Source organism: Drosophila suzukii, chromosome 2R, assembly GCF_043229965.1.
Source record: "Drosophila suzukii chromosome 2R, CBGP_Dsuzu_IsoJpt1.0, whole genome shotgun sequence".
NCBI lineage: Eukaryota > Metazoa > Arthropoda > Insecta > Diptera > Drosophilidae > Drosophila > Drosophila suzukii.
Genome location: NC_092081.1, coordinates 9447708 through 9465227, shown reverse-complemented (window position 1 = coordinate 9465227; position 17520 = coordinate 9447708). Strand labels below are relative to the sequence as shown.

Here is a 17520-nt window from a genome sequence, read left to right as displayed (position 1 = left end):
TTTTTGCTGCGCACGCGACTCCGTTGGACTAAATTGAAACGTTCCACACGTACGCCTAAAACTATCACTAGCCAAGTGTGACTATGACTATGGATTAGCAGTCGGCAGGAGCAGGAAGTGCGATGCACTCTATCTCTAGCTACCCGCCTCTACCCATCTCTTTTTTATGCCGTATTCCCTCTCTTTCTACGGGCTGTCTGCTTCACACTTTTGTATGGCCTGCTAAACACAATCCTCGTTGCGGTGTCGAAGGCAAAACTTTTGCTTTTTCCGTTACAAAAAGTTTTTCTTTAGAAAATTGTTCGCCTTTGTATTGGATCAGCGGCAATGGAAGAAGAAGCGATAGCAGCTGCGGTGGGACTACTGCACTCGAAAGAAAATCGTAGTCATTTACACCTTGATAAACAAAAGCTTCAACTGATTTTAATGGGCATAGTTTTTATTTCTCAAATACCATTTACATATATAAACTTAAAAAACATAATGAAAATGGTTCTACTAGGTGCATAAAGTGGGAACTTCAAATTTATCAAATGTATAATTTCATAAATCATAAAAATAAGTGTTTTCCAACACTAGACTTCAGTTTGTTTAGGTTATGTTCACATATTACATAGAGTATTTCAAACATATAACCCATTTACAGTTGTATCAGATTTAACAAGTCTTATTGACTTGGGTATATAGATTGCAACTTTATCTTTAAAGTACTTTTGCATTAAAGACGTCTTTAGTGTTTGCTCATATGATAGTGTGAGATATCTATAATAATACTATATTGATGTTTCAAGTGTCCTTGTGGCATCGGCTTTGGGGGCGACGTCAGCACGTGTGGTTTGTGGTGGTTCCACCCACTGGACCGCCGCCCATCAACACTTGGCCTGCTCATGAGCCCTGAAACGTGTTTGACATCGCCGAGTAGTTCTCACTCTTTGGGACCCGGACCATCTTCTCTCTCTCCTCGCATATCCCACAGGTCAATGGCTAAACTAACCTCAATTATTTGTCATTCAATATGATTATGGCCGAGAATCTGGCGCTGGCTGCGATTGCGACTTGCGTTGCGGCGTGCATATTGAATATGGCCAAGAAGGATGGCAGGAATTTCAGCTGCGGGCCTTTGATGCTTCGTCTTCTCCCACTACTTCTTCTTCTTCTTCTTGAGCTACCCCTAACAATGGCTGTGGAACAAAGACTAAGAAAACAAACTTGGCCATTGTGCTGGGCAAACATGCTTAATTATTCCATTAAAGTAATATTGCCTGTTACCTGGCTGTATCCCTTTTTCATTTCCATTTTTTAGCGCCGCTCGGTCTCTGTCCTTCCTCATTCTGTCTCTGTGCTTGTTCATTGCTTTTGTGGCTTTGCTGTTGCGAAGTTGGAGCTTTGGAACTCACTAAAGTTCAATTAAAACTTAGTCAGCTGCTCGTCTGGTTTTGATCCCGCCAATGACGATGACGATGACGATGGCGATGGTGCAACCAACTCCGATTTGTCGCCCTCGTGCGAGTGCATTGACCATTAAATGAATTTTAATGTCTGCCCTTATTGGCTTCTGATGCGACTGTCGCCTGGTCTAGTGCTCCGCTCTCCCCAGCTCTCCCGGAAAACCTACACCCATCCTTCGTCCCATGGGAAAGTTTTCACCTCCTTTTTTGGCACGTGAGGATGTCGTCAGTCAGCCTGACGCACCAACTGTCTTCCAGGTGAAAAGCGGATGAAAAGCTGGAATGGGGGTAACGAGGGTAGCTTGATGGCAAACTTTAAGCACAACTTAATCAACATCAATGCGAGAAAATTATGATTCGTTGTTGTCGTGTGTGAAATTATCGTTTCCCGCCGCCCAACTGCTAGAAAAGTTTGTCCTGCCAAATTCACATTATACACATAAGTGTACAAAGTAAGTATCTACAGAAACAGTCAGACTCAAAACCATAAACCGAATCTGCATGTTTGTCCAAGAGTTTCATAAGTGTGGGAAATCAGTATAACATTTTGCAATTACTTTATTATCTGTTTATTTGAAAACTATAAATTGAAATAAAAAGTTGTGCAAGCAAAGGCCCAACGTTGGGCGCCATTAAAGTCAGTGATGGCCCCACGGTGGGCGCCACTTATCTCTAAGTACGTGCATTTCTGCATTTATATGTGCGTTATGTATTAAATTATAGTTAATTATTAAAATGTAGGTAATTTATAATAAATGTCGCCATATTACGCTGTGTGGCACTGTACTTGGAAATGCTTATCAGTCCCATTCGCATGGCTTTGGCTTTGACAAAGTCGCAAAAAACGTGGTAGATGCCGAAGGATATATATATGTATTCACACACACACACAGGCAAGAGGGCACTACGAAGACGGGCCAAAAAGCTTAAGCCAACAACTTGCATAAGTAGATCCACATAACTTTTCCAGCATCTCAAGTCGTGGATGTGTATGTGCTCTGGTGTCTAAGTGCAGGGTAAGGAGCAACAATTTTGACAGCCATTAATGCGAAGCCATCATTAAAACTGCAGGAGATACTCGTTCACCGTGAAGTTGAGAGGGATGCAGCCGAATTTGATGGTTTTTGATTCATTAGAAAATCACTTCTTGACATTTAATATGCAAATCAGCGAACTGGGATGGGTATGTGGATGGCGATGAAGATGAAGATGGGTATGGAGATGGAGACTGAGACGGCTTAGTGTCGCTAGTCCGCATCTCTAATGCTGCTCTTTCGACTTGCGCGCATAATTTTCTAATTAAGTTTTCCTTTGCAGCTGCATCTTCACTCCTCCACTTTGTGCTCTTCCTGTTGCTGCTTTTGTTGCAGCAATGACTTTTAAGTAGCTTGCCGGGATTAACTGGAAGTCAAGTGCAGGCAGCGAGTGGAGAGTCTCCAGTTCTCAGTCTAAGTTCCAGTGTCTCAGCACCGTGCAAATGTCGTGAATAATTTCTATAAATTTTTTTTCCGAAGCTCCTCCGCTGGCTTTTAGATTTTTTTTGTTGTTTTTTTTTTGTCTTCGGTGTCTGCGCCTTTTGCACTTTTAACAAGATTTTAATTTGAGCTCATTATGTTAAGCTCTGTTCAAAGAGAAGGAACTTGGACTTGACTGGGTACTCAACTATTCTGTATACACATCCGTGCGATGGAAAATCTCGGGCTTCACATGCCAAAACACTGGAATAGTGTCAAAGCGATAAGTTCCCCCGATTAATGTTTCTGACAGCTCGAAAGTTGCCTGACTGACTGCCACGCCCACTGCCCATCACCGCCCACACTTTACGCATAGCTTTATAGATTTTCCACTGGCATACATATATACTATATATATATAGATGCGGTATTTTTTTTGGAAACGTCCGCACTCATTAATTGCAAACCGTTTGTGAAATGTTCACAGCTCTCATTGCAGCTCGTTGGCTGCGTTTTTGCGGCTCTAACGAATTCATTTCATTTCCGCTGCATTCATTTGCACGACGTGCGAAAGAGAGCCAGAGTGGGAGGATGGTGTGGTCGCAATTTCATTGCATTGCGGCCACAAGTCCTGGCCAGAAACGGAGCCAGTATAAGGACATTCCCAGATCCAGTGCCATTGCCCAGTGCCACTGCCTCTGCCACATTGTGCACGCGAACTTGAGCGTTGATGATGACATTCCCGAACGCAAAGTCCACACAGCAGAGTGTCCGATTTGGAAGGTACACTGAGAGAAACGAGTTAAAGCAGTAGCAGGGATAGTAATTCTAACCAACTCACTGCAAAACAATTATCTCTTTATCATTCAGGTGGATCTAAGCTTAACTTAATCTAAAAACTAATCTAATCTGAGAGTTCTTGAGTTTATTAATGAGGTAATTAGTTAAAAGTGCGATATTAAGTCGTATAACTAGAAATCTGGAACAACATTTAGATCTTATATTTTATAAGCAACTATAAGCAAATCGATCTATTATAAAAGTACAAAATTATGGAAGTTATATATTATATTATATTATATATTATAAATATATTGAATATATTTAAATTTAAACATTTTGTTAATTGTACCTCCTTTAAAAACTTTAAAGATACAAATATTCTTAGCATTTTGGGTAAAGAGTTCGTTTGGCTTAAAGAGTAGAGTCTTGTTTCTTTTTCTCATACTGAAAGATCTAAAATTAAACTATTTTTTTTAACTTATAATACTGTATATGCTAAAGATTTAAAATTCTTCAAGTAAATACGAGGAAAAAAAAAGGCAATTAGAAAAAAAGAATATCTAAAAACTACTATAAAGTATAATTTTGGGATTGTCAAAATGTCCTGGAGATAGGAGCTGTATTTTATTGAATTCACTATCCAGAGTACTCACAATTTCTCCCAGTGCACTTTGCTCTCTGTTCTTTCTGCTCTGGGCATTTCCGTGTGCCGTTCCATTTCGCTGCGCGTTGTTAACCAAGCAACTTCCGAGGGTAATTAATTCGAGTACTCCAGCGTTCGTCCAGCTCCTGCCACGCCCCCCAAACCGCTGATGCCGCCCACCGCCCACCATCCGCCGCCCACAGCCCACCGCCCATCGTTCGTTGTCTGTTTTAAACGACTTACAACTCGGATTACAATTAGACAAGCTGTTCGTTCGCTTGTTCTGTTTGCGCAAATAGTTGCTGCTGCTTCTTGCTCCGCTTTTTGTGCAGTCTTTCACCACAAAATTTGCATGTTACATTGTCCCATACAAGGCGAAAAAGTGGGGAAAATCCGGGGAGGTTGGGGATTTTCGCATTTATTTGCGCAGCGGTTTCGTTCTGCAAAATTTAGCTAAAATATTCACACTCACTTTTCGCATTTCCTTTCCTACCGCGCTTTCTTTTCCAACTAATTGCCATCTCTGGGTCTCTTTTTTTTCGACCCCCCTGGTCTGCACCTCCTCTGGAAATATGCCAACAATCAAAAGCAAATCACAACACATCAAACTTCCCGCATTATGTGAAATGAGCGTGAATAAAAAAAAAAAAAAAAAAGAAACAGGAAAAGTTTGTCCAGGCAAATCTCATCAAAATTTCCACAGCAGCGGGGAAATCATAAAAATATATTGCCCACTTTAAAGCTAGCCGGCACTTCATCAACGAAGAGCTTCGTCTCTTCCAAAGACAAACATGTAACTAAACACCAAAAACTCAAAAACTGAGCCGTGGGCGCAGGACACACAAAATGACAAAATGTAAAGACTACAAAAACTTAAATCATGCACTGTGAGAAATACTAAACAAATAAACTAACGCCTTATTCTAACTAAATACAAAGTATTCTCAAATTCACGTACTTACATTTTATTCATTTTAAAGCCAACTTTTCTCTTTTTCATTAAAATGGCCCTTAGAAAATTTCAAAAAAATATCTTTTCACCATGATTAAATATTTTTAAGTGGGAATATAGAGGTTAATGTTTTTTTTATTAATTTAATTTTTAAATTATGTTGATATTTCCAGTCCATATCATATTTAAAGACTACTTAGAAAATCGAAGTACCATTTATTATATCATGTTCACACTGTTCCACTTTAGTACCTTTTTTACAAATTATTTTATCTGTGTATCTTTTTTGTTTCTATCTTCCCTTCACAGGTTTATGGGGTCTGGACACAGGCTGTCATAAAAAATGGTCCTCAGTATTAGTTTTGTGTGACATTTACTCAGAGTGGCTTTCTCCCGCTTTTCCCTCGGTGGCTGCATTTCTTATCGGTAAGACCAAGCAGTTTCCACTTTTGGTCCCCCAGCTCGACTGTCAGCGGACAAGCTGAGATATTTTCCTGCTCGTTGTGCCACCCAACTCTAATGACAACACAAAAATCAACAGTATTGCAAAAGGTGGACGTTGGGAATCTAAAATGCAAATCCGCTTTTTATTTCATGCAATTATTCTTGGTCATTGTTTTTGTTGTCGTTCATCTTCGCCGCGAGTGCTTAGAGACATAAAACAAAAAGCGACTGGGAACTTTATGGTATTCGGAATGACTACTGAAATACTCTGCGAAATATACAATAAAAATGCATAAATGTGGTAAGATTTTAATTTCTGAGGGGATCTTTAACAGTTTCGGCAAACATTTTACTTTATATGGATGTTCTTTAAATTTGTGTCATAATTTCCTTTCGAAAAGAGGAATATTTATTACAATTATATATTGTAGAATTAAAAAAAAAAGTGTATGGCTACGACAAACTACCTCTTGCTATGCACTTCCCTTTCTATTGGTAGAATCTGTTATGATTTTCGAATGGGATTAATTTGCAGCGCATGAAAGAGAAGAGGATTTAGAGAAAATGAAAAAGAAAACTGAATCAAATCAGTATGTCCAGTTTACATAACATATGTGAATTAATAGCATTTTATACATGTTTGATTAAATTCCAGAGTTCCTTAAAGCATTCTTACTCTCTGCATAGTGTATGGGGAAATAAAATACATACTGTGGTCATTTGTCTGTTGTTTTAGAGTTTCGTCTGTTTAATGGCCAAATGCAAAAAGGTGCGTTTTGTTAGGTCGTTTTCGAGGAGCCCATAAGTTGTCTGGATCTGGGGCGCATTCATCATCTGGGCCGCTGACACTTGCCAAATGTCAGAATGTTTTGTGCTCAGTTGTCGCCAAAACTTGCTCGCTGATTGACAACGTGAAATGTTGGCGCATGTGTTGCAGCTTGAAAGCCAGCTAGTGACTTTCAAATGTTATGTTAATGAGTTATTGTCTCCGGGTGGCAAAAGTGCAGCAAACTGCAGTTGGTTCAGGCCAAAAGTCTGACTTCTCCTCGGTCGCACGGATTTTTCCTCGCCCCAACCAGTGTGTAATGAAAAAACAATTTTGAGAATTTGCCAGCATGCTGGCAAAGCAAACAAGAGGCGACATCACTTGTCATAACATTTGCGACCCGGACGTGCCACCTTCGTCTCGCCCTCGCCCGCTCCTTGTATTTTGTATATTCTGTATGTTTTTAGTCATTTACCAGACCCTGACTGCATCGAGTCCTTTTCAATTACGGCCAAAGCATACAGACACTGGGAAAATAACTTTATAAAACTAAAATACCTTATTAGGTTTTGAGGGATATGATTTTGTATAGTTTATACAAATCGTTAGGATCGTTTTCTCCTTCTTATGATAAACTGAAATCAGATTTTTAACCTAAAGAACGTAAGGAAATTTAGAGTTTTAGTCCTACTTTTAGCTTAACACATGTTTAAGTTTAATATATAGTTTACCAATTTAAAATATTGTTTTTTAAGTTGTATCTAAAATAATAATAAAACGATGCAATTGTATTTCCATTAAAGCAATATCACATTTTTTTTAGTTTGTAATTATTTTTTTATAGTAAAGTAAAGTTCACCAATTTAAAATATTGTTTTTGAATTTTTCTTTTAAGTTGTATCTAAAACAATAATAACACGTTGAAATTTTTGAAGTATGCATTTCCTTTAAAACATCATCACATTATATTGAGTTTGTACCTATTTTGTTTCAGTGCACTCACGTATATTTATATTTGTCATTGTTATCAAATCGGACAGTTAATTGCTTTTGTGTGTGCTCAGACAATGGGCCACAGCAGTTTTAATTGTTGCCATATTTTTGTAACAGCTTTAAGTTGAGGGCCTCCAATCATCGCAGGGGAAAATCCGAGGAGGGGCCTTTGGCCCATTAGCAAATCCAGGCAGGCAATTTTCTTTCGCCACCCCCTGCTGGGCATTGTTATTAATCAATAGTCTCGGGCTCCTTGACTCGGTGGGGTCCTCTCATATGGCATTTGGGGTCGGGTGGGTTATGTTATGCCTGTGGAAAACGGCCATGGGTTTGGGTTGATTAAATAGGCGCGTTAAGACAGCTGCCACACACACAAACGCACAGGATTGCATGTGTTATGTAATCAATGAATCAAATGATTTGATTTATGATTGCTTTTGATTTGCTCCACTCACAACCACAACTTCCCGCTGGTAAATGAATTATGTCCGGGACTGTGTTTAAGAAATGCGGCCCCCTCTGGTTTTTGATAAGATTTGATAAATAGTTGAATCCACGCAGTGCCAATCATGGTTAATTTTAAATTACACCGGAAGAAAGAGTTAAAGAAGAGTAACTACAAATGTTAACTAAGAATCTAAAATACAGATCCTAACTTGACAAGATATAATACTAGTAGAAAAAACAAAATGTGCTAGAAATAGATGTGTGATATAGTACTAGTAGGATATATTTCAAATACCAAATATGAAGCTTTAACGTAGTCTTTAGCCTTAGTTAAAATTCTATTAAACGGGAGTCTTTCCTAAAATTTTCATTATGTTACTTACCAAGAAAAATTATTTAAGCTGGATTTATCTGGACCAACTGTAATGCATATTTGGATACCTGACAGCCGTGGAGCATCATTATTTCCTTAATTGATGCGTGAAAAATGATTGATGGACTGAAAAAGCGAAATTATGGGTAAGCTGATTGAAATATCTGATGGGTCAAGGTTGCAGCATTATGATTTCCGTTTCGTTTTCCCATGATATTTCGGAGCCCTCTTTAAGCTGGACCACGCCCCCTCTTGAAGAGCTGTTTATTTGCCTGTCTGGGTCTGCATTTCGGTGACATTTTCGCCATTAGCCAAATGTCAATGCTCGTCGGCGAGTGGTAAGCACTTATAATAGATGGGATATCCAGTCGGTTGCCATCAGCGACAACAAATGGGGCCCATGGACTTTGGCCCATGCCTTTGTGGATCCTGGCTCCTTTCTCCTGGCTGTTGGCTGTCAACTGGAGGATTGCGTGGAGTGCAGACGCGGATGCGGATGGGCGATAAAAGAATGCCACTAAGGCCATTTGATTGCCGCCCCCGAACAACAACAACTGCAGTCGTCTGCCGGCGTCCTGACAGCGAAATCTTCCCAGGGATAATTTGAATAATTTCACTGACCCAAGCCAATCACCCGGAGCAGCTCATCCCGCTCCCCGCTCGGCTGACAAATGGCTTTTAAATCACCTGTCCAGACTTGAGTTAAGAGTTCAGCGTTCAGTTCGCCGCCCGCGCTCTCTGCAGATTTTCTTTTTGCATACTTAAGACACTTGGCGTTGACTTGCAATTCGCTGCAAGTGGAATGGATGAGCCCTGCCCATTCCATTACCATTTCGCAGCCCAACCGCATTTTCCATCCGCTATTTATGGCACGCACGTCTGCCAGCGGGGCAACGCGGCGTATGCGTAACCGCAATGAAAAGCCGTGTGCCGTGTCCAACTATGAAGGTTTACAGAGAAAGAAATAATATGAAATTAATTTATTAAATAAAAATAACATAGGAACAAAAAAATATTTATGATAAGTCTAACGATGTAGGCCACATAATTCAATAAGTGGGCCAATGTCGGTTGTTTTGTGTTCTTAGTTATTTCGCGGAACCTGTAGGTGATGGAACACAAGTTTGTATGGGGCTTTTACTCAGAAGGATCCAATTATCATGGAAAAGTAGTAATGGTTCATGGAAAATTTTGGCTGTGTACCTGTGTAATCGTTCTAACATACAACAAAATATCCGAAAATATTTATTTTAAATCTAATTTACAATTTTCGAAGATTATGAAATTATAAAATATTTATTAGGCACACATTGGCCGATCTGATGAGAGTACTTAATGTATTAATTTAAAAACTTATTATTGCCGATTATAAACTTAAGTGGTCTTACTTGTCAATGTACAACATGGATATATGCTCTTACCAGCAATCGTAGCAATGCAGAGTTATGTGATAGTTTCCAGATGTTAATGGTAATCAGTAAAAATGACAATTGTCTCACTGATTGACAATGTTATACGTTGTTTGTAGCTCACATCTGTTTTTACTAATACGATTTTTGAGATAATAAAATAACTGATTTTGTATAGGTACTTTTTTAAATTAGAAGATTACTCACTAGAATAATCGTTAGATACTACAAATACTTTCGAAAACTTTAAATGCAGGGGCTTATGATCATTTTGCGATGACTGATGTATATGTTGCTCCTTAAAGGGATCTTCGATAGTATTTTTTCTCCCGGTGCACCGTCAGTTCGGGCCTCAGTTTCAGCTCATCAGGAGTTTTGCCTGGATGACGGCTTATTATCAGCAACGGCAGCACTTTGCACGCCCCGCAGCACATGGAAATTGTTGGGCTGTGGAGTGGGGAAATTGGGGGGCTGGGCAGAGGAATGCATGCACTTTTGTGATGGATTAACCGGCGCTTAAGCTGCAGTCGAGCGATAAGTGCCGCTCATGGCAGGCCATTTTGTGTGCCGCCGCTCACTCACCTGCCGTCTCGATTCACCTGGCCCGAACCCCGAACCCCGAGCCCGAAATGCCACGCCTGCCACACCTGCCGCACCTGCCACACTTGCCACACGGCCACCTGCCGCGATGGGCAAATGGAGGTGAGCAACTGTAACGGAAGCTGGCAATGAGAGTCGTTTTAAAATTGAAATGTAATTTCCTGCAGCATGTGGCCCGGTCGGCAATAGACACTCAGGATCCGAAACTCTGGAGGCGGAGCACGGGCAGCAGGACTCGGGTCCTGGGGAATGGCAATACCCACACGAACCTACAGGACACAGCTCATATGAATATGATTCGCAAGACGTAAAACTTCATTCGAATGGCAGGCACGTAAGTCAAAGTCGGGGATACCCATAAATAAGTTAGTTTTCGCCCCTCAGGAGATGCGCTCCATTGCAGTGGGGAGGCGGCCTGGGGGGCGTGGCTGGCTGAGCAGTTAGTTGATTAACTTTGCCACAGTCAATGGCAAATAGTGACTTCGAAATGTGAGATGAAATGAATATAGGTATCGGTAATTATATATCGATCATTTAAATTAGATTCATTCCAAATGGCCATCAAAAATTGGTTAAAATATGTATGAAACTACAATAAATTGAATTTCAAGATAACAATTTATAAGTTATTTATAAAAAAATAAATCCGCTAAGATAATTAGAACCTATTAAATAAATTTAAAAAATGTATGTAATATCTGAATATTCTATACATATCCAAAAGAAACTTGAGGAATGTTGAATATAGTATCTTAATTTGTTTATGCTGATACCATTAAATGTAAAGTGCATTAGGTTACTGTCAGACGATCTAAATATTTTCAAAAATCAATTTCTTATTTATTTTCTATGCAGTCTTGGATATTATAGTCTCTATTTATAAGAAGAGTGTTGTTTCTGTTTGCATGCTGAATTTAATAAACTATAATTATGGTTATCTTTTTGGGACACTCAAACCTTCTTCCCTACTAAGCTTATTAGTAGCTTATTAATTTCCTTCAAAATTGGAGCACCAGAAGAAATTGGACACCAGTTAACCTAATTCTGCGCATGGCCAAGTGATTGTTTCATAACGCAGATCCTGTTACCCCCATTGTTGCAGCTATTAAATCGATTGCTTGCCCCATTGTGAGGCAATTGCCTCCACCTATATCGAATTTAGTGTGCGTTCCGACGATATGAATGCACCAGTGCACCAAACCCCCCCGCCCCCTGTAAACAATCTCTTGGCCGGGGTCAACAAAGATGCTCGATGCATTTTGTGACCGCCGGCATTTGCCGCTCGATGTTGCATGTGAATGCGTTTGATTGGTTTTAAATTACATTTCGAAATCGTTCCTAGCTCCACATTCGACCATATTTCAAAGGACTGTGGCCATACCCAATAATATTCATACTGAAATTAATTATGCACTGAAAAAGCGAGGTCAATTTTTTGCCATAGATTATGCAACTGCCGAATTGTGGCCATTAGATATTGGCATTTCAAGTGGATCAAACACGAGCGTATGCAAAGCAATTAAATTAATTGGATTATATATGTAGGCAATGCCGAAGTATTTGCGATATGAAATTCCATATTTATATATATGTAATTATTCATGGCGCCCAGAACCTAGAGCCCAGCAATCGAATTCATTACGTAGTGCCCAGTTTTGGGTAATTTGATTACGGTGACATTTTACATTAGCATTTGACACAGATGACAAGGCCGAAAACAGCTCGATACTGGTACTTCCCCCAGGGCTGTTTCTAAAGTTTGCGCAGCTGCACTTCCGCTGCGATGACGGAAGAGCCATCAATATAGCTCCATCTCCGTTGGGGCAGGAATCGGGGGAAAGATAAACATTTGTGCCACACCGGCTGCAGGAATGGCCATCGATGGCAGACTACGGTGCCAGCATCAGAATCAGAATCAGAATCAGAGTCAGAATGAAAACCAGAATCGCGTTGCACGACAATCATCGATGAATTGGACGGGCAAAGTTTTCGTTCTCCAACCGGACGAGCCGGACTCCATCTCCTGCGATTCCTATTCCGATTCCGAGTTCTATTCCGATTCCAGCTCGGACTTTGGCTTGTTTCAGCTGCTGTTCCTCCCGATGCTCCAACTCCAGCTCCAACCACTCCTCCGATTCTTCTGCGAAGTTCACTACAGTTGAGAAATTACTTATTTTTCAATTGTTGGCCCTTGCTGGCCGGAATGGCATTTGGCATTGTTGTAGCCGCGCCGGCATTGCCGTGCAATCTTGATTACTGTCAGTGGCAGCAGTTGTATTTAAAATTGGCTAACAAGTTGGCTTCCCTGGCCGGGCAAAAGAATGCCGGCGATGCTCGTTTGCAGCCGCTTTTCTCTACTCTCACGGGGGGTAAGCATATTTTTGCTGTCCTTTTATGTCCTTTGTGGCCGCTTTGAGCCGGGATTGCTTTTAAAAGGAATTTTACTTTAATTTCCCTGTTTGTATTTACTCAATGGAATTATTTGGGAACTGATAATTAGACTTCGGCTTATAAGCAGAAACGTTTTTTACAAATTTAATTTTAAGTGCAACTTGATTAAATATAAGTTAATGTTCTAAAATTATAGTTGGATTCACGAATTTTTGAAATAATTGTATCTGATCTAAGCTTGCTTAGATTTGAGTTTAAGAAAATATTTCTGTAAAAAAAGTATTAGATTCACCGGTTTAATAATGAAATTTGACAATACTTTTCTTTATAGCACCCCCAAAAATAATGTTTATTTAAAAAATATATGGTCAACATTAATTTTTTTAACCAAAATTGTCTAACACAATGTGCCTTACTTTTGATTAAAAATTGTAAAGGGTATTTAAACCATTGGTCTGTTGGTTATTTTATCCAAGTTACTTTTCATTTGGTTTTGGCCAGCCGCCGTTTCTTTGTTGCCTTTTTCCATTTTTCCGTTTCCTTCCCATCTACCCCCCTTTTTTCTTCCCACTCCTATCTGCAAATTTTCGCAATGATCTGTCCCGGCAGCCATGTTGCCATTTATTTGGCACCCCAAAATCTCTCCACCGCACAAATGTTTGCCTGTGCCTGGTGTTTCTGTATTTCCAATGCATTGTGTACATTTGTTTGGCAATAATTTGATGTTCATTGGGATACTGCCATTTTGCCGTGATTGCCTGCGGGCCATCACCATCAAAATATTTGCAACACTCCACTCGCAATTAGGGCCTAATGAAATGGCCCACGAAGTAAACGTTTTTCTTGTTGCGAATGGCAAAAACAAATGGACGGTCGGCCTTGAAGACCTTGCGATCGGGATTCTCCTTTATTACTACAGGTTGGTCGTCTAAAAATGTAATTAATATAAAGGTAAATTAATGGAAAATATAAGCAATTATAGTTTCTTACCCTTCTTAATTTCTGGAGCTGTTTCACAACCTGTTTCGGTCACGTTTAGAAACAGCTTGTGTCTGGCCTCGGAAATCCTTTGAGGGGTTTTCTTGGCAAAAAGGCCACTCAGATCCGCTTGGCCAGGTTCAAAAACACGGTTGATTCCCAGCTAATATATAAACTGGATCAATCACTTGTACAAAGCTTCAAAGAAATCATTTTCTTACCTTTTGCAGTGGCACTTTCAAATCAATATCACACTCGATCTTGAATTTTGGAAGCGTCACATCCACTGAGTTCATCAGACTTTTGGCTGCCACCTCGTTCATATCAAGCTGCCCAAGTTTTTCCTCCAATTTTGCCAATCCATCGATATCCCTGGGCAGAATGATCATCATGGTCATGTTGGACTTCTCAAAGGGCAGCTGCAGGATCTGTGATTTAAGTTTCTTGGACTCGCCATAGCGGAACAGGCCGATCTGTCGCATCATGGGCAGTTCCATCCGCTGGCGAGGATTGATCCAAAAGTCTTGGACCTCTGTAAGTTCCAGGGGAAATACCTTATCCCATTTGGCTCGAAAGAACAGGGAATTAACCAGAATAACACTGGACTCGGGACTGAAAACATCTGGGGTGAACAGATTCCTCACAGTGTAAAATGTTTGCTTTTCCATCCATTTGTTCACTTTTTTAATCGAATCTTCGGGGTTTAAGTAATTTAGAGGATCAACCTGGGCGTTAAAGAACTCCATGGCCTGGGTGTTAAACTCCGGCCGTATTTTCTCCTCTTCATTGACATACAAACGGGTAACCAATCGCAGAGCAACTCCTTTTTTCGCACACGAGCACTCTTCACTCCAGGATTCCGCATGTTGTTTGGCGATTTCCGACTTATTGGCCACGCCCAGGATCAATTTGGAGCGCAGTTCCTCGGCGCTTTTCCCGCCGGCCCCCATGAAAACCAAGGTCATGGCACTGCGGGCAGCAGCCGGAGAAACCATCATGTTCACTGGGGTTTCTTCATCGTTTAGGGCCCGGAAAAGATTCCGGGCAAAGACTATGGGACTGGCGCTTAGCGATGGCGCCGTAGTTCCCCCTGAGGCCATCGGGATCAGGCAGAGGATCAGGAAAACTAAGGAAAACAGGCACAGGCAGTGTGAATTTTTAAAAAATAATGTATGTACTTTCTCAGTAAAACAAATTATCTCACCCCATTCGCTTGGCATGTTGCGATCCAACTAAAGCTCACAAGATGTTTTGTTAGTAATTAAACAATGGGTTGGTGAGTCACCAACTTGTTCGAGATAATCTTTGAAGATCATCTCTCTGAGGCGCACCTAAACCGGTTACTTAAGGTCGACAATTAATCAAAAAAAAGGTACACACAGGAAGCCCTTTGTCAACATATAAGGTATTTGGGTTGTATAATGGAACATGTTTAATACAAGTTTCTTAGTTGATGTATTGTGTTTGTGACTAATACATTTTAGGAATGCTTTTGTTACTTTTAATACTTTTAAAACTCGTATACAAATTAACTTCCTCAAAAAAACCATTAGTTTCATAAATTTGATTAACCAATCAAAGTATAATAAAGCAAATTTAAACTGTTGGACATGAGTTGAAAAAACGAAGTGAAAACTCTGCTTTTGTTAATGATTTAATTCAAGTTATTTTATTTGGTTGCCTACATTTTTTATGTTTCTGACAGAAAAACTGCATAGAACTAAGTTAATTACAGTTGTACAACTAAAAGTGTAGATTTACCCAAACGTAGTAAACGAACGTTATTGGATGGCTAAAAGTCGGGGGATTTTGTTGAAAAACAATTAAGCACTTTCGTAAGTCAAATTAAACGGTTCGAATGAATTCGTTGTTTTGGATATCAGTTGTATTGTGATGGAAAAGTTTTTAGTTGGCCGTTGACGCTGTCATTGTTGTCAGTCGCATGTGTTTTCCTTATTGTTTAGACGGGTTTGTTTTACCGACTCGCATCGCTGCCAATTTTTTTGTCTCGACTGGCAAATATTTTCGCAGCCCTCGAGATGAGAGGGTCGAATTGGGAAAATGCAGTGGGGCTTGGCATTGTTATTTGCATGCCACGACAGCAAGTCAATAATGTCAATGTATTGGCGGTTCACCGATCGGCCGTCTCTTTCTATTGGCAGCTGTACATGTGTGGCCCTCTCTTTCTTTCCTATTAAACCCAGCTCTATTCCCTTCTCTGTCTGCTCTTGATGGTATGTTTATGCGGGAGTGACTTAAATGATGTCTACACACATTCTACAGAGTTGACAGAGTGAATGGCTCCCTCTCATTTTCGAACCCACTCTACCCGTCTCTATCGGCTTTGTTCTAGCCGTCTCTTTCTCATAAAGAGACTGCAGTTATGCATTGCTGTGCACAAATTTCGCGCTTGATTGCTCTGCTTATGCGCCTGATGCGTTTTGTATTTATATTTCAATTTCATTTCGTTCACCTTTTGATGTCACGCTTTCTACATGTCTAGGCACCTGCCTTGCCGTATGTGTGTGTGTGTGAGTATCTGTGTGACACACACTATAGGTGTGTGTGAGTATCTGTGTGTGTGCTTTCCATTCAATCATGCATTTGTTCATGCACTCGGATGGCGCAAATGAACAAATTTCACGTCTGATTGAGCCATTTAAGTGCGACGACTCGCCGCCTAATCGACCCCCAATCGCCATTTCACATTGCCATTCCCCATTTTCCATTTCCCATTTTCCATTTCCCCCAATAGCAGGCAATTTCAATGGATTTACAAATGCGTTTAAATTGCAATATTTTGATCGCATTATGATGAGCCGAAACTTTTAGCCATAATGCAATTATAATTGAATTCTTTTGTCTTTTGCCAAGAAAGGCAACTTGCTCTTTGCCAGTGCTGTTCGAGTGCGAATTCGCTGGGGTATCAAATTCAAATCGCGCACTAATTGCATTTTCATCAAGTAGCAAGTAGCAAGTACCCAAAGCGCCCCAAGGTAGGCAACATATTCGACATGGCTTCGAAATTTTCTGTATTATGCGGCTTTGATGGCTTAGGCATTGCCGGCAAAATGAAACAATTCGCCAAACGGCAAGTGGCAGTTGACTGTCGGCTGTCGGCAGTCGACGGCAGTGGGAGGCTTTTCCCAGGAAAGGAAAACGGGGAGAAGCTTTTCCCAACCGGCAACTCAGCAACAGCAGCAGCTGCTGCATCGGAAACTCACACAAATTTTCTCGGCTGCCCCCTTCAGGCTATCATTTTCGATTGCGAAAGTTTCTGTGTGCTGTGTTGCGGTTGCCGCGCATCGAGAAGTACTCAGCCAACTAGTTTGCGGCCCACAGACCCACGACCCACGACCCCTCGACCCCCATCCCAAAAACCTTCTTCCTTGGAGTTCCTTAGAGCAGACCGCAATAAATACGAAATTTTCGCTAGAATATTGAGCAGCATCGGGCAACCGACAATGGCGAATTGATTGCCTCGACTGTGTAGGGAATTAACCTTTTTTGCCCCGGCATATGGTAATTTGATTTGATGGCCAAATCAATGTTGCAACTCTAACTGCAAAACTGTAACTGAAACTGAAACTGAAATAGAAACTGGGCCTTATTCAGTTTGCTTGCAACTACCGTATTCTATTTGCCCAATTCTCAATCGATCTGTCCATCCGATGTGTGACTTTGTAGCTTTGTCCATTTGATTTGTGGTCCATTTTGCAGTTGAAATCAAACAGCAGGCGGAATTTGGCAAACAGTAAACAGCCGACTAAATGGCAGAGTGGGCCGAAAGCTGTAAACTTCAACGGCAGACTGCAAACTGCAACTGCCAACTGCAAACG

The 17520-nt window shown here is 40.6% G+C and overlaps 1 protein-coding gene across 1 annotated transcript; it reads right to left on the bottom strand.

The window, feature by feature from the left end:
* Positions 1-13361: 13361 nt before the first annotated feature.
* Spn47C (Serpin 47C) lies at positions 13362-15023 on the bottom strand. The gene is made up of 4 exons (XM_017072321.4): positions 14886-15023; positions 13903-14807; positions 13694-13844; positions 13362-13631 (listed from the first exon to the last, which is right to left on the bottom strand). The coding sequence occupies exons 1-4, from the start codon at positions 14899-14901 to the stop codon at positions 13507-13509; spliced, it is 1197 nt and encodes a 398-aa protein (XP_016927810.2). The 5' UTR covers positions 14902-15023; the 3' UTR covers positions 13362-13506.
* Between the last annotated feature and the right edge of the window lie 2497 nt (positions 15024-17520).